We start from the raw sequence: 24,642 nt of genomic DNA, 5'->3' as shown, positions 1-24,642 counted from the left end.
AGGGCAACAATTGAGACACCTATTTTGTAATGGATGGTCGGAACTTTTATTAAGACAAGTCACGCATTTCTATATAGATGATCTCTGGATGTATACAGGATCGCCTTTATAGGGAAACGCGTGTTTAGTTCTAACAAAAACTTGTATAGAAAAACATTCAAATATATATAGTATAGCATCGCCAAGATCAAAGCATTAAGATCGCTATTCTATTACTGAAAAAATGCTCGATACAAAATTTAACTAAAATCTTTAGTCTCCCTGTATGTGTTACGACATTGCATCTCAAACCAGATACTTCTGTAATACACGACGAACTTCATAAGAGTTGACCATAAAATGCAGGGAATCCTATTTGAATAGCTCTACGAGGAGTTATCATGTTTGGATGGGTAAACGGTTGACATATTGACGTAATTCGGTTTACGAATTGTAAGGATGAAAACTGATTTCCTCTGAAATGCCATTGTGCATAGGCTCCTCACATGCACCCACGGTTGGTAGTATATTTAGTCCATCACTTCAATATCGTTTTCGAATGGTTTCTTTCGGTGATCTTAGTCCATGCCAGTCTAGAATGTTTGGCCAGTCTAGATTAGCAAAGTTTCTGAAAACGAAGAAAATCACGAAGTTCCCTTATAGATTCTTTTTTCAGATAATTTAGGAACTCTTTTCTTTCGTAAAATGTGTTCAGTCTAACTCGGACAGAGACTGACATTAAGTTCTATAAATAAAGTTATCTTACATTAAAACAGATGTTTACATACAAAACAGATCAAAATCCAAATGGGGCAGAGGGATGGGGGTCCTTTTTCGGGCTACAGATATGAAATCAATACTAGAGTTGGACTGTTTTTCAGTTTATTCTTTTGGGTTTGTAAACTACAACCTCGGCAGCATCGTAAAACCTTCGTTCAAGCCATCAACAACTTACCCGCCTGACCAGATGGCTTGTGCATTTCCACCCTGATTTTGATGTTTGTCAGAGTGTGGCATTAAACGATATTCACGTACACTCTGTGGAAGGGCGGGCTACTTGCGACACAGTCTTAAAGATAAATAACATTAGCACTACATGTTGTATGCACAAATACAAACTGCATGCTGTACGTACACATACAAACATAATATTGCTGTAATCCGTCTAGAGGGGCTCGACTTCACAAAGAAGAGAGGAGAGGTTTTCACTTGTAGGAAAATATCACTGACACAATATCTTAAGCCGGAGGGCATACTTTAAAAAAAACCCCTTATTTTATTTCCGAAATGTAAGTCGATCCATACATTTACCTTGCTGATGTGAAAAGGAAATGAAAGAAATGGTCCAATATTTAGCAGCTTCATACATTTTTTCTGAGTCTTGACGAAATAGTCACATTTACCGTTACATTCCCAAAACGTGTACTTTCAGTTCCACCTGTATCACGTGACCTGTTGTCGGGTCATGCTGCTAATTATGTGTGCGTGTTTGTATGTACAACAGGTAATAGTTTGCTTGTGTCGGTGTTTACGTAAGAACTGCGTCGATAAGTGACAGGGGCTGGCCCGCAATGACCCAACTTTAGAGATCAATATATCTGAGACATGCGCAGTGCAGCCCGAAAAGGTGAGGGAGCGAGCGACAGTCAAGCGGCACGAGTTAGTTGTCAGTCACACTGACACTGTTACCTATAGAGCTGTCTGTGTAGACACCGGTAGCGAGCAAACGGACAGTGTGAGCTAATGGATACTAGAGAGTATGGATACGACTAGTCGCGAAGAGGACCCAGGATTGAAATCTCCATTTGACATAGTGTTGAGAGGAGGATACCCGTGGGGTTTCAATCTGAGGGGTGGGGCCAGGGAGAGTACCCCACTTCAAGTTTGTGAGGTGAGTGGACGCTACGCAAATGGGGCAGGTCAGCTGATGTACCTGGAGCGGTGTAGTCAGTTTGAAAGTTGTTCAATGTCGATGAAAGTTCTGTTTATGCCAAGATGGTATGATCAATGTAAACATGTCGTATTATATCACATACAGTTATCCCGATGGTAAGCTATATAGCACATTAAGTGACGTATGTTTATATTCAACAGAGTCTCTGAATTATAAAGACGTTTACAAAACAATTGTATGCTAAAAGGTTTGGTTTGGTTTTAGTATTGCATCTGTATTTACTGGTGTTTAAACACCTCTGTTTACAACAAGTAAAGTGACAGCACTTGAGTTAAGTAAATATAGGTCTTACTTTCAGGGATCAGTGATGGTATGTTTAATTTGGGTTGCAAAATATATTCAAATGATAGTTCTTGCCTGAAGTCTAACCATGGTGCAGTAATGGTTCAGGGAAAAAAATATAATTAAACTTAAATAAACAAATTTAAAAATTAATAGTCAGGACTTGTACTTTTTTGTTGATTGGCATATATCAATTATCAGTCTCACTTTGGAGTAATCATTAAGGTGCATGAGTATATTAGTATTCATTTAAAATCATAATTATTTGTTTTGAAATTCTCCAGCAGTTTCCACGAGGCAATTCAAGGCTTCTATTCATATTCATATCCTAACCAGTTTCAAATATAATGGTTTTACTATAAGAAAGGTGGGTTTTGTTCCGAGAATAGACAGAGCAAGCACGGTTTCTATAACTTCAATAGTACCTAAAATCTGCTATTCAACAGTTTCTGGTCTATTGAAGCAGCAACTTTACTTGCTTAAAGGGAGAATTGTAAAGATGTTTTCGGGGTAAAATGCATGACCTTTGCTGTAAAGATTTATTATTCTGTTTATGGACTGTTCATGTTTTATTTGATCCCTCTAGCCCCTCATTGTCACAGTTTTAGAACAGAATGTTCCTGTTTAAACATATTGGCCATGTAAACATGTTTTCCTCTCTGTTTAATGCAGGATTAACATAGCATGAGGAATGGCAAAACATACACAATGCAGCATTTTATACATGCCTTAACACAGAGAAATATATATATGTTGTATTTTCCATGAAACTTATTAATATGATTATCAGTCAGCGTATGACTGTCTCCTTGTGCGGGACTGATATTGTGATGATTATAAAAAAATATTGTATTTTCCATGAAACTTAATTATTAGTATGATTATCAGTCAGCATATGACTGTCTCCTTGTGCATAAATGAGATTGCAATGAATATATAAAATGTTGTATTTACCATCAAACTTATAAATATGATTATCAGTCAGGATATGACTGTCTCCTTATGCATAAATGAGATTGCAATGAATATATAAAATGTTGCATTTACCATCAAACTTATTAACATGATTATCAATCAAGATATGACTGTCTCCTGATGCAGGAATTAGATTGAAATGAATATAAAAAAATATATTTTCCAACAAACTTATTAATATGATAGTCAGTCAAGATATGGCTATGTCTCCTTTTGCAGGAATGAGATTGCAGTTAATGTAAGAAAATGTTGTATTTTCAAACAAATGTATTAATGTATTTATTAGTCTGGATATGACTATTTCTCTTTATGCAGGAATGAAATTCTGATGATCATAAAAAAGCATTGCATTATTAATAGTGCTGAGCGTGTGATGTGTTTATGCTGTGGAATTCCATGGGAATGTGTTAAGTTATTCAAAGGTTAAATTGTTTTGATAGCAGAGTGCAAAAGCGAATATCTAGACAGGAATTTTTCTTGATCTTTTCAGGACTTGAATTCAGCCTCATGTTTTCATTAAAAGTTGGGAAATATTTTGAACTGGAATTAAAATTTTCCTTATTCATGTCTGTATAGTTACAAATGGTATTGTGTTTCACTCCTACTCATATCATGAAAATATGCACATAGTGCATTATGAACATGGATATAGACAGTAAATCATTATAAACAAAGAAACAGTAGATCATGAATATATTTACATGTAATCATAAACCTATACTAACATGCAGTACATATATACCGTCCATAATAAACAGACAATATATACCGTTCATAATATACAGACAGTATCTAATGAATATATTTATCCTTCATGGTAAACATAGAATAAATGTATAGTTCATAACAAACATGGTATATAATGAATACATGTACAGCATTTGTTAGCACTCTGAAGATTGCCTGGTTTTGATTCCCACATCAATGCATTTCTGGTGTCTCAGGAGTGGTGGTAGCCTAGTGGTAAAAGTGTTCGCTCATCATGCTGAAGACCTGGGTTTGATGTCCCACATGGGTACAGTGTGTGAAGCCCATTTCTAGTGTCCATTTCTTGTGATATTGCTGGAATATTGCTAAAATCAGCGTAAAACTAAACTCACTCACTCTGGTGCCCCTGACTGATCTTTTGGGAAACTGATGATCCTTCAATCACTGTAGCATGCATGGTGATAACATTAGATTGTGTTACAGTCACTGACTTCACTGAAAGTATCAGTTTGTTTCTTGTTAGTAGTCATGTGAATGGAATGTGCTTAACTTGAATACAGTGCTACATACAACAGATGTGTATAATTATGTGTAGTTTGATACTAGATAGCAGGTTTGTGATAATGCACAGTCATACATGTTTGGCTTAGTATCAACAGGTGAATGATAATGATAGTAATTATAATAATACATCTGAATTCTGTCAATGCAGTGTGTTGCCAGATAGACGGATCTTGAATGAGGTAAAATGATATTAAAAAGCAAATCTATAAATGCAGTTTCACTGAGGTAAATAATGATAAAAGCCGGATTCTGTTAATGCAGCCCCTTACTTGAGATGCTCAGTTTCAATGAGGCAGACAATGAAAAAAAAGAAGGATTTTCTTAATGCTGGCAGTACATTGAAATTAAGAACCAGGGTGCCGTTGTATAAAGTGATATTACAGTCCGTTTGAGTCAGAAACTGACCAATGAATTGCAAATTTTATCATTGTACAAAATTGCCTCATAGATATAAACAGTACACATGTTTATCGTTTGCTAATACCCAACAGCTTCTTGTTTTTGAACATTTTCCAGACTAAACCAAAAAAGTTGTTTTTGTCATTCTGACTCAAACAGACTGTAGTGCTGAGGTGATCGTAACCCTGATACCATACTTGGACTTAAGGTAGGCAAAGTGCTAAAGTTCTTTTGTACAACGGTACCCAGCTAAATAGTGAGTGAGTGAGTGAATTTAGTTTTGTGCCGTGCTCAGCAATATTCCAGCCATATTCCAATATTCCAAATAATCGAGTCTGGACCAGACAATCCAGTGACCAACAACATGAGCATCGATCTGACCACCTGATCCTGTTAGTCGCCTCTTTTTAAAGTCTCATTTTTTGGCAAGCATTGGTTGCTGCCCAGCTAAATAAATTTCCTGTCATGAATATGGAAATCATTCAGTTTTGATAAGCAATCACAGGTATCAAATGACAATGATAAATACCTTGAAATAACTGATGCGTCTGCAATTATAAGCACTCCCAGCTAACGTCATGTAATTGCGTCTGTACTTAAGGCATTCCGGAACTGGGCCATAACTGTTTTGCAAACAGGCATTGAACTGCCCCAGTACAGGCAGAGAACTCTGGCCCAGTAACAGAGCAGTAACGGTTGCCTAATGGCCTGGTTATAAGTTTAGTACCATTTCTACAGTTTGAAACAAGCTGAAATCAAACAAAAATATTCTGAAGAAGAAAAACAAATCAAAACACAACACAAGTTTATCCATATGAGTTTAATTCCTCCTGAATTGAACTCCTAAAAACGTGGCATATATGATGAATGGCCGAATGTTTAAAAATTTCAAAATGCTCTTGTCACAGAAAATTTATGCTCCATGTTATTAGAAATTTAGCTCAACACTTAACTTGAGTAGCAAAAGTCTCTACAAGTGATTCAAAACAAAGATTGCTACTATTTAGAGTCACATTACATCAGTTTCCACTCAGATATATGGAAAGTGTCAACCTTTTGGCTACCTCGCTAGAGCAGGCAATATGGTCCTGAGATAATCTCCCACAATTCCCCACTCAGGAAGTGCACTGCCTTTACTGGGCCAGTACTTGGCCAGTACAGCATTATGGTGTTATGTTTATGGTAACAATCCATATGTGGCCCGGTACAGTTTTGCCTGTAACGGACCACTAAAGGAAAATAAGCACTGGTCCAGTACTGGCTCTATACTGAGGTACGTTATAAGAGCACCAACGGTACAGGCCAGAACGATGCCAGCACTGGCCCAGTAATGTGATGTTAGCTGAGCTATTAATTGCAAAAGCACTTATTTCCAAATACAAAGAATAGGCACCTAACAGTGTTGGGAATTGGTTAAAATCTCATCATGTGATGATTGGTTCATTACAGCCGATCGGTCATCGGAAAATATTGGTTAGCAACATGAATTTCTTGGGGTCCTTAAGAAAAATTCACTTATGACTTGAAATGAGCTTGTAGTGCTCATGAAATGTAAATGTTTAGGTTTGATTATGAGAAAACATGATCGATTGCTTGGTTGTTTGGTCACTACAACCAATCATCGATTATTTAAATTAATCGAACCACCACTGGTCTCTTGAAGCAAAGTACGCCTATTTCTAACTAACTGCTTACAAGTAAACATGCACAATATAGTAAAAGAAAAAGAAAATTATTATGGCAAAATACAATGTTATGGTGACAAAGCAGGTCAATGATTCAACGTGGCTCCATCTGTGCTGACTTCGAAAATTCAACTAGGTGTTAGTAGAAAACATCCTAGACAGGGACAGCTACACTGAATTCCAACTGAATGTTTAGTTTACCTGTGTAAATTTGTGTCAAATTAGGAAGTCCCACTAGCTGCTACTGCTGCTGCTTGGTGATTAATCATGCTCAGGTGTTGAGGCCTACCTGGACAAGGCTTGGTCTTCTTAAGTGCACAAACACCTTGGCTCGAAACTAGGGGAGGCGTTTTCCTCCAATAGGACTTCATAGGCTACCTATGAATGTTGCTGAAAATCAACACCTTGTTGTTGACATGCCGACTCCTTGGAAATGTTGTCTATTGGTAATTTTTGTGTTTTGTTTTTTTGTGATAATTTTAGAATTTGAGATGTGCACTGTTTCACCCAAGGTGTAAATAATGTAGTTTTAAGGTCCCAATGACCTGACTGACACTATATTTAGGAACTGTGTACTAATGAATATTTGTTTTTGATATTTTGTCATCTATAACTTTTCTGAGTTATGTTTTTTAATTTATTTAGTACAAAGCCAAGAGTTTGTAAAACGTGAAATATTTATTAACAAATTCAGTTAAAATAGCTAATAAATAAATTAAACAGTTCATCAACATTCCTGAAGTCTTGTATGTTTTTGACTGTCACTAAGCTTTCAAATTGAATAGGTACTTGATTACAAATTTCCATATTAATGAATAATGCTCAAACCAGCATGAAACCTCTCACTCACTCACTCACTCACTCACTCACTCACTCACTCACTCACTCACTCACTCACTCACTCACTTGAAATTGTGAAACTTATAAGTTATCAAAATTTAACTTCTGACCCAATGAGTTGGAAGAGGGATGCTAGTAGTATGTCATGTTCAGGAAGGTTGAATTGTCATGTACTGAATAATGTCAGGCGACTGGGATATGGAAAGAGCAGAGGTGGAATTTGACTGTTGCAGATGAAATGAGTTTAAAGAGATGGGTGGACATTTTCTACTGTTAATGGGTCAGCCATATTTCTTACTTGGGTCATCAACTCATTCCTAATGGGTTTTGCAATTGGAAGACAAAACAATTATATGAGGCAGATTACATTTAATGAAGTGTTTAATTAAATTTTGTGCCAGTGTAACAGTAGGAGGTGTTATGAGGTAGCCTAGTGGTTAAAGCATTTGCTTGTCATGCCAGGGTTCAAATCCCTACATGAGTATATGTGTGAGCCCCACCTGTAATATTGCTGGCATTTTTCTAAAGGCAATGTAAAATTAAACTCTCTCACTCTCACAGTAGGATAGGCCAATCACTGACAGGTAAGTTTGTAATCTGCTGTGGTTCAGCTGTATTATTGATGTGAATGTCTTATCGGCCTTAAATTGCAACACACAGTGATATATTGTAATACTGTGATCCAGATCTTTAATTTCAGGAAAACTTGTGCTGTCTGCCACAGTAAAAAATGTTCCAGCTCTTCACTGCATAACAAATAAAATAATCCTTTTATCTCTTCACTGTCCAGCAAATAAATCCAATACCTGGTCTTATAAAGATTACTGTAGCAACAGTTGTTAAAACTGATATGCTTTACTTTTTTCTGACTAATTAAGCTGACACCTGACACTATAAATGAATTTATATCTATTTCAATTTTTGGTGAAGCCAAATGCTGATTCAGCAATGACCTATAACCAGTAGGCATGAAAAAATTACCAACATTTTACTACTTCAGTTATAACAGATGTGTTGGTGTTTAGTTAACTCAGTATTCAACTAACAAAGGGCAAGAAAAAACCCTGAAATGTCATGCGAAGAATTAAGTTGTTGTTAAACAAAGACGTTTCCTGTCTAAATGTCTGAATGCAAAACCAAGAATAAAGTTGTTCTGTTTTTTTCTCCCAATGTGCTCATTAGTGCTGAAATGTAAACCTTGCCATTGAAACAAGATCTATCATGCCCCGATTTTAATCAGAACCAAACAGATACCAGAACATTATCTCCCTTGATCAATAACTTGCCTATCAGGTTTTACAAGATGTTTGTGTTTAAGAAAGGTTTTACTGTCTTGAAGACTTCAAATTGTGGCTCTTTTATCATCCTTTTATATCTGAGAACAGACTCTTCCTTTAAAGAGGCCATTCTGTAACAGTGAGTGGTCTCATTGCTCGATTGTACCTGTGGCTGCATGAAGGCTTTTGTCCCGAAACAAATGTCTACCTCTGTGTAAGGTCCATTGACAGCGTGTAGTCGTCCGTCATGTCCATGTTGAAGGTCATGGTGAACTCTGGTCACATGTTCCTGTCAAATGTTATTAGCTCCATTGTCCTTCACTTGGATGTGACATCTTGTGAGGGGAGGAAGTCATGGCTTGACCATGATGTTCTGATAGTTTCAGCCAGTGGACATTAAGATCATGTTGATAGCAAAGTAATGTTCTGACCAAGAATAAGAGGCCAGTGCAGTCATTCTTACGTTTGCTAGATTTAACCTGAAACATTCTTTGGCATGAAACATTTACTTACCTGAAACATATACTGTTCTGAGATATTTACTTGTCTAACATGTTTGCTACCCTAAACTGCAGTCATTATGCTGGAATAGGCTGAATACAGCCTCACACAACAAACTCACTTTATACAGTCATTACCCTGAAGTATTTACTAGTGTGAAACATTTACTAAAACTAGTCATTTTTCTAAAATATGGCTGAAACTTGTCTGAAGCGCTTGGCCACCTGACACATTTGCTGGCCAAAAACCATTTACTGCTTTGCCTGAAATATTTACTGCTTTGCCTGAAATATTTACTGCTTTGCCTGAAACATTTTCTTGCCAGAAAATAATGACACCTGTAAACAGCCTGCAACTCGTTTAGCCCTCGGTATAGGTTTAACTTTAAACTAACAGACTTGGGATATGGTGGGATATTTGCATGAGTATCAGGTGTCATGTAAGCTCTTGTTTATTGGTATAAATACACTCAGTCTATTGACCACGATGACTTCACTTCAGGTCTGATGTACAAGAAACTGTTCCCTCAAGTGAATGGCCCTGACACAGAGAGTAATAAAACGAATATCAATACACAAGATAACTGCTGATTGGTTGATTTCATGTCATATTTCCCACATCATGCTCAAAATGTGAATCACCAGTTTATCTGATCCCGAGAGATGTTACATTCTGACGTCATTGGTTTGACATCATTTGTAAGAATATTACAGATTGCTGCATAAGCAATAAAGTAGAAATATCGTGCCAACAGACAAAAGCTGTATTACGATGGTACATCACAATAACTCTTTCTGTCCTGATGAAGCCAGCCAAACACTGGGTTAAGTGTTGATACAGGGTCAGTTAGCAGCTGACCACAATGACTGTGAATGATAGGTAAGGTCAGCCCCGGACTGTGACATAGCTAATTGTTATGTCAACTGACTCACGTCTGGCAAATAAGGTATCCCTAAAGTGTGGTCATGCTCACACTCACGGTTCTTTCGTTTGTCTTCTTGAAAAGCTTCTGCATGGTTGTTTTTTTACTCAGGCCTGTTATAACTGTAATGCTGATTGTTTTCCAGCAATGTTTGAACTAGCTTGCAAAATTCAAAGTCTGTTATGAATTTGTTTCTGAGGTATTGGAGGTTGGTGAAATGAAAAGGATGAAAAGAATATTGTTGATGTTGTTTGAGGGTGTTAATCTCTGACAAGTTAGAGACTACCTCCGTGGTGCAGTGGGGAAAGTGGAAGGTCATGGAGTCAATCCTTGGATGCTTCATACTAAAAGACATTAAGATATGGTACTTGTTTCCCCATAGCAGTAGTGGGTACAACAAGGACTGGTCGTCTTCAAGTCAGTATAATGTGTCTAAGAGGGGTATTCATACTTCAATGCAGCATGGTATCTCAGGGAGCTGGCACAATAAAACCAGGTTAAATCTGGGCTAGTGCAGGTAGCCACATGTACAAATATATGTATGTCATCATATGAGCAAAATATTCCTGTGCGACATTAGCCCCATTTCAGCTTGCTTCATGTGACAAGTTACTTCAGTGCTGGAAACTACACTTTTCAAACTAACTGCTACATAAAATTGTTTCCATTGCTTACTTGCCTTTACAATCAGCAGACAAATAACAAGAATAATAACATTTATATGAGTCATATTATGCATTGGTCCATTTTGTTGTAATTGTGAGATTTGCTTCACTGCCAGACACTCTATCGATAGGACTTGAGTGGGTAGTACATTTGACACCTAGTACAGGCAGAAATACTCATGTATACAAATTGGTGTAAGTGCAGTGATCTTGAACGAGACTTTAACTACATTTTTTGTCACAGCTACCAAGTATACGAGTTTCATATGAGTCATTTCAGTACATGGCAAATTTACTCAAACCCATGAAGATCTGGGTTAGCATTGATCATGTTGATCTTCAGAGGCAACTAACAGGATCACATGGCTAGGCTTGCTGACTTGGTCGACACATGTTATCTTATCCCTGTTGTGAAGATCAATGTTCTTGCTGTTGATCACTGGATTTTCTTGTCCAGACTCGATTATTTACTGACAGCTGAAGACTGATTGTGTCCTGTGTGGATTTTCTTTTCCTGTGAGGCGAGACCAATTTTACTTCTTGTTTTACGGACTTGCCGGTCATATTTCTTCAGGAATAAAAGAACAGATATTGACTTTTCCCAGCTCAATAAATAATATCCAAATTTGTCTGTGATATAAATGAGATACTCTTGAAACACTGAGATACTCAGTGTGAAACCTAAACTTACTCATGTTTTTGTTTTAGATGTACAGTCAAACCCTGTTTACTCTAACCCCATATATCCGGAAACCCTGCCTTTCTGTCTCGATAAATGGGGTTTGACTGTAAACAAACCAAAAGAGTGAACGTGGAAACTCGTGTGGGTCATACATTTGACTGGTGATTTCTCTTCCCCTCCTACCTTTAGGTTTCTGTGACAAATATCTGTAAAAAAGGCAATAAATAAAATTGATCTGGCCTGATAAGACAATATGTTTTTAATTGAGGTGGTAAAGCACCTTGACCTTGACCATGGACAATTAGTGATAAAGAACACTGCATTGAAGGATTTGTAATGTCACTGGGGAAAACGTTTGTCAAATCTTTACATGCAGATGGTAACCCAGTAGATGTGGTGTTTGCCCAGCACACCGAATGCTTGAGCTTGAGTCTCCTACTTGGCTGGCGTTTTCTTGTACCAACCATATTGCTTGAATATTGCTGAAAGTGACACAAAATCATATTTGCTCTCACACAAATATATTTTGTTCATGCAGAAGAAAATATCTTCCATGTTCTTACAAATAATCAGTGTAAATCAGGTAAAGTTTTCTAAGAAGATATATATATATATATATAAAATGTATCTTTCTAAAAAAGTCTTCTCTAGAGGAAATGGGCTATAAAAAGTTAACACCTTTTAACAGTGATAGAGTTCATCATGTTCATAAAATGTTTGGTAATGGCATATTTCAAACTTGTAAGAGTAAAAAAACAGTTTTAGTTGTCATAGGCAGTCCAGGGGGAAGTGCTCTTTGTAACATTTTTCTTTCACTCTGACTCAGTTTATGTCTTTTACCTAAGGCCAGACCCATTATATTTGTTGTTTTGTGTATAGACCGGTCTTATTTTTTGCAAAAATAAAAAAAATTTGTAGGCCTACTTAATTTTCCTTGCTCAAAAAATAAAATCATAATGTAAATGAAATATAAGTGAAGTACTGTTAAAATCAGTGTGAAACCTAAACTCATTCAGCTTATTTTTGGTTGATATGAACAAACCAAAAGGGTTAACAAGTAAACTCATGTGGGTTTTTGCTTTTACTGGGTCATTGTTCACACCCTGCCCTTAGGTTTTCTGAGGACAAAATTATGTAAAACAAAAAACGTAATTGGTCTGACTTAAGACTGAGTTTTCAGTGTTGTGTTTCAAAATGATGAGGAGAGAATGTGTTTCAAGCTAAACAACTGACAGCCGTCATGTGGAAGTGTTGACAATCTAAATACCCTCTTCCCACCATGTCATAACTGCTTTCACAGAAAAAGGTTTTATAGCATCGGAATGTTAATCCTATCCATAGAAAGTTGTGCACATAATGTTAGGTTGTGCTGTGCCAGCTGGCCTGATAGGTGGTTGGACTGAAAGGGTCAGTGCTGAGAATGCTACGATCGAGGGGACCTGTCTGTGATGCTATCATGCTAAGGAATTGTGTGAAATAGAAATGTGCTGAATCATGTTTTAGATTATATGAATCATGGTCTAAGATTCCTAGTTGACAAATATGGAGCTGTGATGTGTAATGCAGCGACAGGTGGGTTTTGTTATGTCAGAAAGTTAGATATCGTTTACATTGCATTTGCATAGTGAATAATAATTTTGTACATTTGGGCCTGTATTCATTTTCTGATAGAACACATATGTGGAATAATTTATATAAAGATAATTGTAACTGTTTAGTAATAAAAGTTTTTGTACTGAAAGTTAGAACTGTTTCCTCATTATATGTAATATAGTTCAGTATGTGATTTCTCACAGTACATGATATAGGTATCCTGTGGCAAATTTATCTGGGTATGGTGTTAATATGTTTGTTGGTAGGTGTTATGGTCAGGTGTCTATGGCAAGGGATTGCCCAATAGTGCTATGATGTGATGTTGGTGAATTGCTGAAATATAGTTATCAGTTAACCTACTGGTGCTGTAATTCCTCAAAGAGATACATGCTGGTAATTCTCACCCTTGCAGAATTTCTGTAAGTTTACTGACACAGACAAATGTCAGTTTGGATCCATGCATTTGCTCATGCAAACAGATGTTGTGGATCTATTCATCTCTTCATGTAGATATGAAGGTTGGTGGGGGTAGACTAGTGGTTAAAGTGTCCTCTCATTATGCCCAAACCCCAGGTCAATAAACTACATGGGTACAATGTGTGAAGCCCATTTTCTGGCATCCCTGGAATTGAAGGAATGTTGCTAAAAATGGCATAAAACCATATTCACTCACTCACTCACTCAGAAATTGATGTAGACACAAGATATCAAGTAACTGTAACATTAGAAATTGACATAACCATCAATTTCTAATGAATATTAACAATTTTAAGGTCAACAATACATATAAAAGGTATCAATATATTTATCATCCCAAAACGTATCCTGATTATTGATACTACTATATATCCTCACAGGTCTATTATCCAGCAATATACTCATCAACATGACCAATTGTGAGGATATGACTTATATGCTCTGATGATTTTGCTTTTTCACCCCCATTTCTGTAGTAAGATCTGCCTAATTCAGGCTTTCATCCCCCTCAAGCAAAAACACCATGATATGATTGGAAAAAGATGAGGTGTAAAATGAGACTCGCACATTGTGTGTGACTGTGAGAGATGACATACAAGATACTGTCATCTTGTCATTGTTGGCTACAACTTGTAGTAGAGCATTGTGCATTGAGCATTGTGACACAGACTTCATAGCTGGCTGCCCTCACTGTTTTCCTAATTAAGAGCCTGCATGTGAAATAGGACTGTGTGGTATGTTCACATGGAAGCGTCCTCCCAATGTTAACTTTATCATGCTTCTCCTAATTCCCTGCTGATCACTGGTCAACTGTCGCAGAATACTGTTTTTGTTTTGTCGAGGATGATGGGGCATTCTTGGCCCGACCAGCTTGGCATACTCTCTGTCTGGCAATGTGGATTCCTAATAGATGTTGACTGGGGGATTGCCTGGGACTGCACAGTTAACAATGTTTGTAACCAGTGCTGTGTTTGTGTGCAATGTTTGCTTTCAGACATCTGCTTACAATTGCCACGTCGTCCCTACATAGATCTTCCAAGGTTGATGTGGTGTTGTGAGCAGTGATGAAAGATAGTGCATCTGCCGAACATTGACATAAGTGTGTGTTACACTTTTGGAACTGCCAAACATTGACATAGATGCATGTTCCTCTGATGGATCTGCCAAACATACACATAGATGTATGTTTCTCTGATGGAACTGCCAAACATAGACATAGATGCATGTTCCTCTGATGGAACTGCAAAACATAGACATAGATGTATGTTCCTCTGATGGAACTGTCAAACATAGACATACATGTATGTTCCCCTGATGGATCTGCCAAACATTGACATAGATGTATGTTCCCCTGATGGAACTGCCATACATAGAAAAAGATGTATGTTCCACTGATGGAACTGCCATACATAGAAAAAGATGTATGTTCCACTGGTTCAACTGTCAAACATTGACATAGATCTGTGTTCCACTGATGGAACTGCCAAACATGAGTATAGATGTATAGATGTCCAAAGATGCATGTCCCACTGATGGTGCTGTCAAATATGGACATCTATGGATGCATCTTACAATTTATTCAACCCTGTCTCCCACTTCTAAAGTATCTTGCCTTGCACAGTTAACCTCACCACCTTGGATGACTCTGCCACTCTATCATTGGCTGTTATAGGATACACATCTCAGTGAGTCTTATGCTCAGGTGAATGTACATGGGACTTATCCAAATGATAAGATGTAGTTTATTGTCCCTTTTACTCACATAAAAATGTGAAAAAGGCCTCATATGATTTACACTGCCAAGTTTATTAAGTTTATTATTTATTAACTATGTCAGTTGTAAATTGCATGTTTAATGTACATTATTTAACTGATATTTCTATTTTGTTAAGAAACGCAATCACAATTTTGACAGTCCATAGTGGGTTTATTCCAAGAATATTCCAATCAGGGAACATAAAATTGTTTTTCTCTGAAACATTAAGGGGCTATGAATAGTTGATATTTCATATGTTACTGCTGTGTTTCCAAGGACACTGTGTCCTAAGTTTTGAAGATCACTCACACAGCATTTCAATATTTTGTTACATGTGAAAGCTAATTTGAACAATTCACTTTATTTGTATTGAAACATATTTTCGCAGATCCTTAACAGATTTAGTGTTATTGTCTTCCTAATCCATTTTCAATTTTCTTTTGAGGAACAGCTTGTCCTTTGCCCCATTAAATACGATCCACAAACTTCTGACAAGGATCACATGGTTAACTCTATCTAGAGAATACATGGTGTAAAATGTGATTTATAAATCTCCAAACACCCTCGGAATGTCATTCAACGCCCAAGATAAAATCCAACAAATGCCGCACTTCTGAATTTAAGTCAACAATAAAGCCCCCTTTCTTGTGTCCACGAAGATGACAGCAAGTGACACCAACCAATGCATGTTGATTTCAGTTCGAAAAAAAGCAGCGGAGTAAATGTTTTTCAATTTGTTAATTTTTCTGGTTCACAGGATTATTCAGGGGGAGTTTTCAGTTTTTAGGCACATTTGTGAGATGAGTGTGTATGCTGTTTAAATCCACCTAGGCCAAAGACACATACAAGCCTGTGTAACAGACTGCTCCTTTGTGACAGGCAGACAAGAGGCAGGTGTAGAGAATGTCTTAATGTTTGTTGATTTTTGCTGACATGTTGAGATCAAAATGGATCTGAGGTATGAAATGTATCTTTTGTGTTCTTTTGCATTCAAGAAAGCTAATTCTTTTGTGTCTTTTAATGTACGTGTTACAGTGGAATATAACCCATTTATAAAATTCAAGCAGTATTTGTATTATATGCTTACGCGTACAATGTGTTCCTCTATCACCTGTGATTACATGAGATGGAAGGATGGGGGATTTCTTTATCCACCAAATTACATCACAGCCTCGTTGAAGCAGGAGGGAGATTATCATATATTCTGACCTGTGAACCTGATGACTGCTCAGAGTAAAAAAAACCCATGTATATATAAAAACACATTTTCACAAGTCTATACAGTTTTCCTCAAATCTGTGACATCTACAAGGTCCTATGTCAGACTGTGTCTTTTCCTTGGATAAAAGTTTTGTACCTCTTCATGCATGAAGTTACATTATTAACACTGCTTTGACCTTTTCCTACTTTCACTAATAATAGAAATTCATATTTATATCAAGTGAATTCAATCAAAAGGTTTGGATTTTTCATTCACCATGTTCAAGATGGTAGCCATAACGGCCATTTTGAAAATCAGGATTATACCCAACTCTGAGTGCATTGTGCATGGAATGTGTAGAGCTTCTGGAGACAGATGGTTGTTTATGCAGGTCCAACATTCCAGTGATTTCTATGCAGATTGTCCACCAGATACTTGCAATGTTGGAGCAGCTGGGGAGTAGTAATTGAAGCGACATTGATTACAGTCTGTCGTTTCTGACTGCCATAGTGTATATAGTTCAGTTATACTTACTTTTTATTGTAATAAGGAGAGGACCTGCATGTTCATTTGTTTATTGTTAAAGTTTCTTTGCCCTTCCCATTTCCTCGTACATTTTAAAAGCCTCTCCAAAATACAAAAGTGCTCCATCATATTTATGTATTATTACAAAATGTCAGTTTCGATGTGACTGCCCCCAAACCTGGTTTATTAGTAATGACTTCTGTCACAATATTTGGTCTCCCTGCCTTGATTAGGATTAGGATTAAAATATTTGGCCAAGAGCCTGTATGCTTGAAATAGGCTAGCTGTATAAAGTTGTTCATGTTAAAATTAAATTAAATTTTTTACATGATGGCCCCATATCAAAGTAGAATGCTAAATACTAAACACATTTCATTAATCAAGTACCATTAAGGCAGAATTCATCACATGAAAATACCAATCAGGAGGATGAATTCATGTCAGCAGAAGAATTTTATATATCAGAGCAATATTTGTGATTTTACATTCTTGCAGTCACTAAATCAAGTTGATAACAAACCCCAGAATCATCCTGATGCTACTTTCCAGTCCACATATCATCTGCTATTTAAGCAGTCGATTCATATGCCAGCTTCTTATCAACATATGTATCATGAGTCATCCTTGTATCACCTGAGATATATAAATCATTTCTTGCATGTCTCGTCCAGACAGGAGCACGCTGTAATAAATAGTATCACACTGTCTATCCACCAGCCTATAGTTATATACCCAACAATAACAGGGATTTACCTGAGCCTTTCTACTTGAAAGACAGTCAGTGATGGGGGGTCCTTGGCATGAAACTGAGGCCATTGTGTGCACCATTTCATAAGCAACAAATAACATAAAGTGTCTGTGAAACCTTGTACTAACTGTATTTGAGTTTTTTCATACCTTGAATCTAAGTTGTGATTGAAAGTAGGAAAGATGCTGTGGCATTAACCCAGTATGCATGCTCCTGTTTTATTCATTTTAACAGCAACTAATTTCTTGCTGAGCATGAGTGAATGTTTTTCTTTTATTCATCATGGATATGGATTTGAGCAAGATGAGCAAAAATTAACCTTTATGAACATGGATTGGAGCAGGTTTAGTGTGAATTTGAGGATGAGTGCGAGTTTGAGAAGAATATGTGTAGATTTGAGCAGGATTAGTGTGAATTTGAACATGATGAGTGTGAGTTTGAGAAGGATGAGTGTGGATTTGAGCATGATGAGCATGGACTTGTGCAGCCTGAGTGTGAATTTGAGTATTATGGCAATGGATTTTAGTGATATATTGTGGATTTGAGCATTTTGAGCATAGAATTTAACTTTATGAACCTGTATTTGAGGAGGGTGAGCGTAGATTTGAGCAACATGAGAGTGGACCATAGTATTGACCCAAGTTTGACTATGTTCAGTTTATCATTTTACTGCAAGCAGGGTCAGTGTTTGAGGGATTACTTGGGTTCATGCCTCAGTCCCTCTGATTGTTCAGAGGAAGGAGTGTGTCCACTAAACCTGTTTCTGGATTAAGCATGTCCTCTATCCTGTTATGGGTTTGTATGCAATCTAGAATGGATTTGTATGAAGAGGAAGTGGGAGGTCGGAAGTATTTTCTTTTTATCCTGCTAGAGGGCTTAGAGTGTCACACCCTGCTGGACATACATTATGGTTACCAGATAATATCATAGAATGCCCCACATTATTTAGGGGATGGCTGCCATGATTCTTTGAAATGTATTAATCGTACTACTCTGTTGAATTCAGAGGAAGTCATATCATAGCTGCGAGCGATAAATAAATTGTTGATTTGTATAGATCATGGAGACCCAAACATTGTTTTAAGTAAATGTGATGAATCAACTCTAAAGATTATGATCCACCAGTGTCTACTTTGTATCCTGTCTTGCATGTCATTTTTAAATATATTTCAATTGAAATGTTAAATAATGGTTGAAAGTAACATTAATGCTCAGATATTGAGTGTATTAGGGTCTGGGGATATCTTAGTGGGCAATGACAATCACACAATGATATTGTTGGAATATTGCTGAAAGCTAAAATAGATACACTTACTTAGTGGGTAAAATGTTCGGTTATCATGTTGAAAGTCTCCTTTCAGGTATCGGTAATGATCATAGGTACAGTGTGTGGAACTCTTCACTGTTGGTACATTGCTAAAAGTAGTGTAAAAATCATTCCTTCAGGGTATTCTGTTGCTGTTCTATTGCGTTGAATTGTATACCCTGGATCGATGCTAATTAGTGCTTTCTTTCTGAACTCATGCTATTCTCCCATATTTCTTATCAATAATATAGTACAAAATTCACATGAAGCTATGTTATCTAGTGGATCCAGGATGCTATCATGGTTATCAAAAAGTAAGGTACCAACGGAGAAAATCCAGTTTTCACCTAGTCCTCAGCAAACCATATTTGTGCAAGGCCCTAACTGGATCAGCTGGCCAGGCTCATTGACTTGGTTGACACATGTCACTGTATCCCATTTACATAGATTGATGCTCATGCTGTTGATCACTGGATTGTCTAGTCCAGACTTGATCATCTATAGACTGCTGCCATATAGCTGGAATATTGCTGAGTGTGGTATAAGGCAATGAACAAACAAGCAAACAAATGAATGGAGGTCATATCCTCTATATGATCAAGGATGCAATGATGATATGAATTTCAAGTTTTGGTGAAATACAGAAGACTGCATTGTACAAGTAATGTACTTGTAAGTGTAGAGTTGTGTCCCTTGACAAAATGACAAGTAACCAAAGTGATATATGTACCTCTACTCCCAAGAAGTTAGAGAACACATTATTCTTTCTCATTACTCTTGCTAATCTGTCATGGCATGATTGGCTAACTGTAGTAATATAAGCAATTCAGGTGTTCTTTAAGTGTTTTTTTAGCATGTTTTAGTTTCTGTTGCTAGGATATGTTTAATACACTGGTCATGCTTGCTGGTCTCTACAAAGTCACCAACATGTAAGATTTCCCACGTGGGTACAATGTGTGAAACCCATTCTTGTGTCCCATGGTGTGATATTGCTGGAATATTGCCAAAAGCTAAACTCATTCTCTCACTCATTACACTGAAGACCTGGGTTTGATTCCAAATATGAGTACAATGAGGCCATTTTCTGAGGTCTCTGATATTTCTGAAATATTGCAGAAAACAATGTAAAACTTAACTCACTCACTCAAATCATCATTATATTTCAGATTGAGAGTTCCAGCAAAGCTTGCTCCTCTTCTTTGGAAAACGGAGACATTTTGTTGAGTATTAACGGAATACCATGTTCTACCTCCGAGGAAGCAAGGCAGTTAATAGAGAGCGCCTTCCGCACTCTCACTCTCAAAGTCTGGAGGTAAGTAAGTTCAGTAACTATGGTTGCCACAGACGGAACCAATTACATGAAAGTATAAGCCATTGAACATTCGCACTTATTGTCATGAAATCAGACGCTGGACTAGTGTTACAGTTACCATACAAGGGATGTATTCACAGATGGGGATGTATTCACAGATGGGGATGTATTCACAGATAGGGATGTATTCACAGATAAGGATGTATTCACAGAGAGGGATGTATTCACAGATGGGGATGTATTCACAGATGGAGATGTATTCACAGAGAGGGATGTATTCACAGATAAGGATGTATTCACAGATAAGGATGTATTCACAGATGGGGATGTATTCACAGATGGGGATGTATTCACAGATGGGGATGTATTCACAGATGGAGATGTATTCACAGAGAGGGATGTATTCACAGATAAGGATGTATTCACAGATGGGGATGTATTCACAGATGGAGATGTATTCACAGAGAGGGATGTATTCACAGATGGGGATGTATTCACAGATGGGGATGTATTCACAGATAGGGATGTATTCACAGAGAGGGATGTATTCACAGATAAGGATGTATTCACAGATAAGGATGTATTCACAGATGGGGATGTATTCACAGATGGAGATGTATTCACAGAGGGATGTATTCACATATAAGGATGTATTCACAGATGGGGGTGTATTCACAGATAGGGATGTATTCACAGATGGGAATGTATTCACAGATAAGGATGTATTCACAGATGGGTATGTATTCACAGATGGGGATGTATTCACAGAGGGGATGTATTCACAGATGGTGGGATAGCCCAGTGATTAGTAGTTTTCTTCATGTCAACGAATGTTTGAGTTTCATTTCCGACATGAGCTTACTAAACTTAACGGCAAAAGAAACACAAGTTTTGAAAAAATGATATCTCATAAATGTAAGTGATCATGTTTATGCCTTCTGTTTGAAAAATTGACAAAAGGCCAGACATGCATTTCTTTTGTTGTTCAGTATATATACACCCTATTCTTGGTATTGCCTAGAATGACATATTTTGCACAGAGAAATAATCCACAACACATGCACAACACTTTTTCAGCTCTTATCAATTCTCAAGTGATATCAAATCATGTATTTTCTTGTGTGTGGTGCACAGAGAACTGTAAGGCTCAACCTCTATGTATATATGGTTAGTGGCTGTTTCGTATATGAACAAGATGCTACCACTAGGTTGGTGAAATGTGACATACATGATCATTTACATTAACTTCAGAAGCAATTTACAGAGTGTGTTTCATAACATACACACACACACAGAACAGTCAATGTTCTTATACTGACACAATGTATATTGACACAATGTATATTGATACAATGTATAGAGACGGAATAATCTCCTGTTTTAGTTATAATGTATCCTGCAATATCCTCTTTCATGAAAATTGGGATTCCTTATTTAGTGAGCTGTCAAAAAGTACAGGGCCCCGTTTCACAAAGCTCTCGTAAGCCTAAGATCTCGTAACTTTTCTCGTAACATTCGTATCTCCTATACTGTAACATAGGAAGTAGCAATGCTACGAGAAAAGTTACGAGACCTTAGGCTTACGAGAACTTTGTGAAAGGGGCCCCAGGTGAACAACAAATGTTGGTCAGTGAAACAGTGAAATTTTGTATCAATACATTATGACTTACGTTTCAGTCGTATTTACTTCATGCAACCCTAATCATTTTTGTATATGCGGAAGTTCAGAGTTAGATAAAATTGAAAATACTTGAGAATCAGCAGTTGTTAATGGACACCAACTGTTGCAGTTTCATCAGGATGTACTCTCTGTTTTCCAGACATGCTTTGCAAAATACTGAGAAAAAAATGTTATTGCCATGAAATCTTCTTTACATCAACTCATGCATATTTTCCTTAATTCTTGTCGCTAGGATCTGAGGTCACGTCAAAGGTAAGCCACCCATGGCTGTTTGTGTTCCTTTGGTCAGAATTGGGTGACAGTTTTCTGATTGTTGTTCAATGTAGGAAAGCTATGATTTTTTCTCTAACAACTTTTTGAAGCCTGTTTCTTTCATATTGCAGAGTAGAAATTTTCATATGCTTCCCTTGTGTTAATGTTAAAGGATAAAGATTGTTTGTCAGAGAAATATTTTTTTCATTATTTCTTGATGTTCCTACATTGAGATTTGTCATCATTGTTCCTTGTTAACATCTTTTGTTTGTTTTGCTTTTTTGATTTGGGGGTGAATTGCTCAAGATTTAAGTTTTTATTTTTCATTTACTTTATTTGTGATCACGTTTTCATTTGAAGCCTTTTTCTATCCATGCATGCTATCATTTGAAGGGTAAAATATCATTCTGGATTTGATCACCTAGTCATGTGAAACTTTTATATATAATCAAATGGTTCATTTTCATTCTAACATTATAAGCTCTCATAAAATCTGTGGCTTATTCATGACCAAGATCAAGTGAAGAGCACCATCAAACTGGATGTCATGAAAGTTAGTTAAGCTCTCATAAAATATCCCTCTATTGCATGTCTCCACTTGTCGGAGATGAACAACCTCCTATTGATAGCTTTTATCATTCATGCATATTGAATTGTTACAAGTATGGATGAACGTAGTACAACACACATAACTTGTTTGGTTATGTTTACAATATGTGAAGCACAATCACCATGGAAACAGTTTTAAGGATTATTTATTCCATGTTTGGTGTTTTAGCTTGTGTTCCAGACTGCCACCTCCTTGTCCAAGAAAACCATGCCTGCCTTTGGTTAAAGATTGTCATAAGCATAGCTGTTCTCATGAGCCGGTGGCGGCAGTAATTATGTCATTATTTTCTGGTGGTTCCTGTTGTAATACAGCAGGAATATTGTTAATTTAAACCCATTCTCAAGGTTGATTATTTTGTGAATGACAGGTATATCATTCAAATCAATGATATACATCATTATATCATTGCTTTTGATGTACCCTGATATATGATTACTCTGCCATGACAGCTGTGTAGACATGTAAAATTACAACAGTCCTCTCTTGTGTTGAGTTGTGATTAGTTTGGAGATAGCAAGTAAACCCCAGCTGTAGTACTGTGTATTTGTCAGTGTTTGGTAAGTGGAGGTAGTGTTGTCTTGATTAAAGCTTGCCTGTGTGCGCAGTGTCAGCGCCAGAGGAGATGTGTAACTGACACACACGTATGTTTGACTGCGAGACATTTCCTGGTCAAACAATCCACTCCATTGTTTCAAGAACTATAACCAACCTGAATGTTACATGGATATTGAAGGGCAGTTTGGGGGAGAATTCTTCTTGCATGAGATGATGCAATATCAGCTGATCATTTCACAAACACACTTCTGAAATATACTTGAATAAAAATTTAATGACGTGGAATATAATTGAAATCAGAACTACACGGTATGGTCTTATACTTAGAAGTGTCATAAAGGCACTAAACAGCATACTAGATCACAGATATGTTGATAGGTATACAGTGAAACTAGAAATGATCAAATAAAGTCATCAGCCTGTAAGTAATGCTGACTATAACCCCAGTCTGTAACCCCCCTTTACAATGACATTTTTCCCTACTACCTCTCTTCGACTTTGAGGCTGGACCGAGGTGCGCACTGTGCCCGTCTGCTGCATGTACCTGGGAATGTAGCTCCATCAATCCTTGTGTGTGTCTTGTCTTGAATGTCACAAAATGTCACTAGTCTGTCCGTCTATTGTACAACTTGCCATGTCCATGATTGGTTAGTTAGTTGTTTAACAGTGCATCCAGCAAAATCCCATCTTTTTGGCAGCAATCTGTAAATATTTGAATCTGCACCAGACAGTCCAGTGTCCAGTATGGGTACAAAGTGTTCATATTCTCATACATGACTTTTGTGATGTTGTTTAAAACAAAAAGATACTCTCTGGAAACCATGTTAGTAAGTTGCTTGAAGTGTTTTGCAGGGGAGACTCAGTCTGGTTCAATGTTTTTTGTCTCCTTTCCCAGACTCAGTCGGATGTTCTTATTACCAAAGGTTTGTCTGGCCCAAACTGGGGTGTTGGGGTAGCCTAGTGTTTAAAGTGTTCAGTCTTCATGCTGAGGACCTGTCTTCAATTCCCCACATGGGCACAATGTGTGAAGCCTGTTTTTGATGTCCCCAGGCGTGATATAGCTTGAATATTACTAAAGTGTCATAGTACCCAATTCACTAACTCACTCTGGTCCAAACATGATTATATACAAGCAGTCTTAAATATTTCTGGCAGCAGTGCTCCCTGAAACAAATTTTCAAAATCACCTAATT

The 24,642-nt window shown here is 37.1% G+C and overlaps 1 protein-coding gene across 1 annotated transcript in view; it reads left to right on the top strand.

The window, feature by feature from the left end:
- The first annotated feature begins 1,452 nt into the window (after positions 1–1,452).
- LOC137274300 (serine-rich adhesin for platelets-like) overlaps positions 1,453–24,642 on the top strand; it is a 192,464-nt gene continuing 169,274 nt past the window's right edge. The window contains exons 1-2 of the mRNA XM_067807435.1: positions 1,453–1,870; positions 20,206–20,351. Of these exons, the coding sequence (XP_067663536.1) occupies positions 1,739–1,870; positions 20,206–20,351 (278 nt within the window). The 5' untranslated portion in view covers positions 1,453–1,738. The remainder of the gene's footprint in view (positions 1,871–20,205; positions 20,352–24,642) is intronic.

Source organism: Haliotis asinina, chromosome 2 (genome assembly GCF_037392515.1).
Source record: "Haliotis asinina isolate JCU_RB_2024 chromosome 2, JCU_Hal_asi_v2, whole genome shotgun sequence".
NCBI lineage: Eukaryota > Metazoa > Mollusca > Gastropoda > Lepetellida > Haliotidae > Haliotis > Haliotis asinina.
The sequence above is the reverse complement of the archived record's forward strand: the minus strand, read 5'-3'. Positions and strand labels throughout refer to the sequence as shown.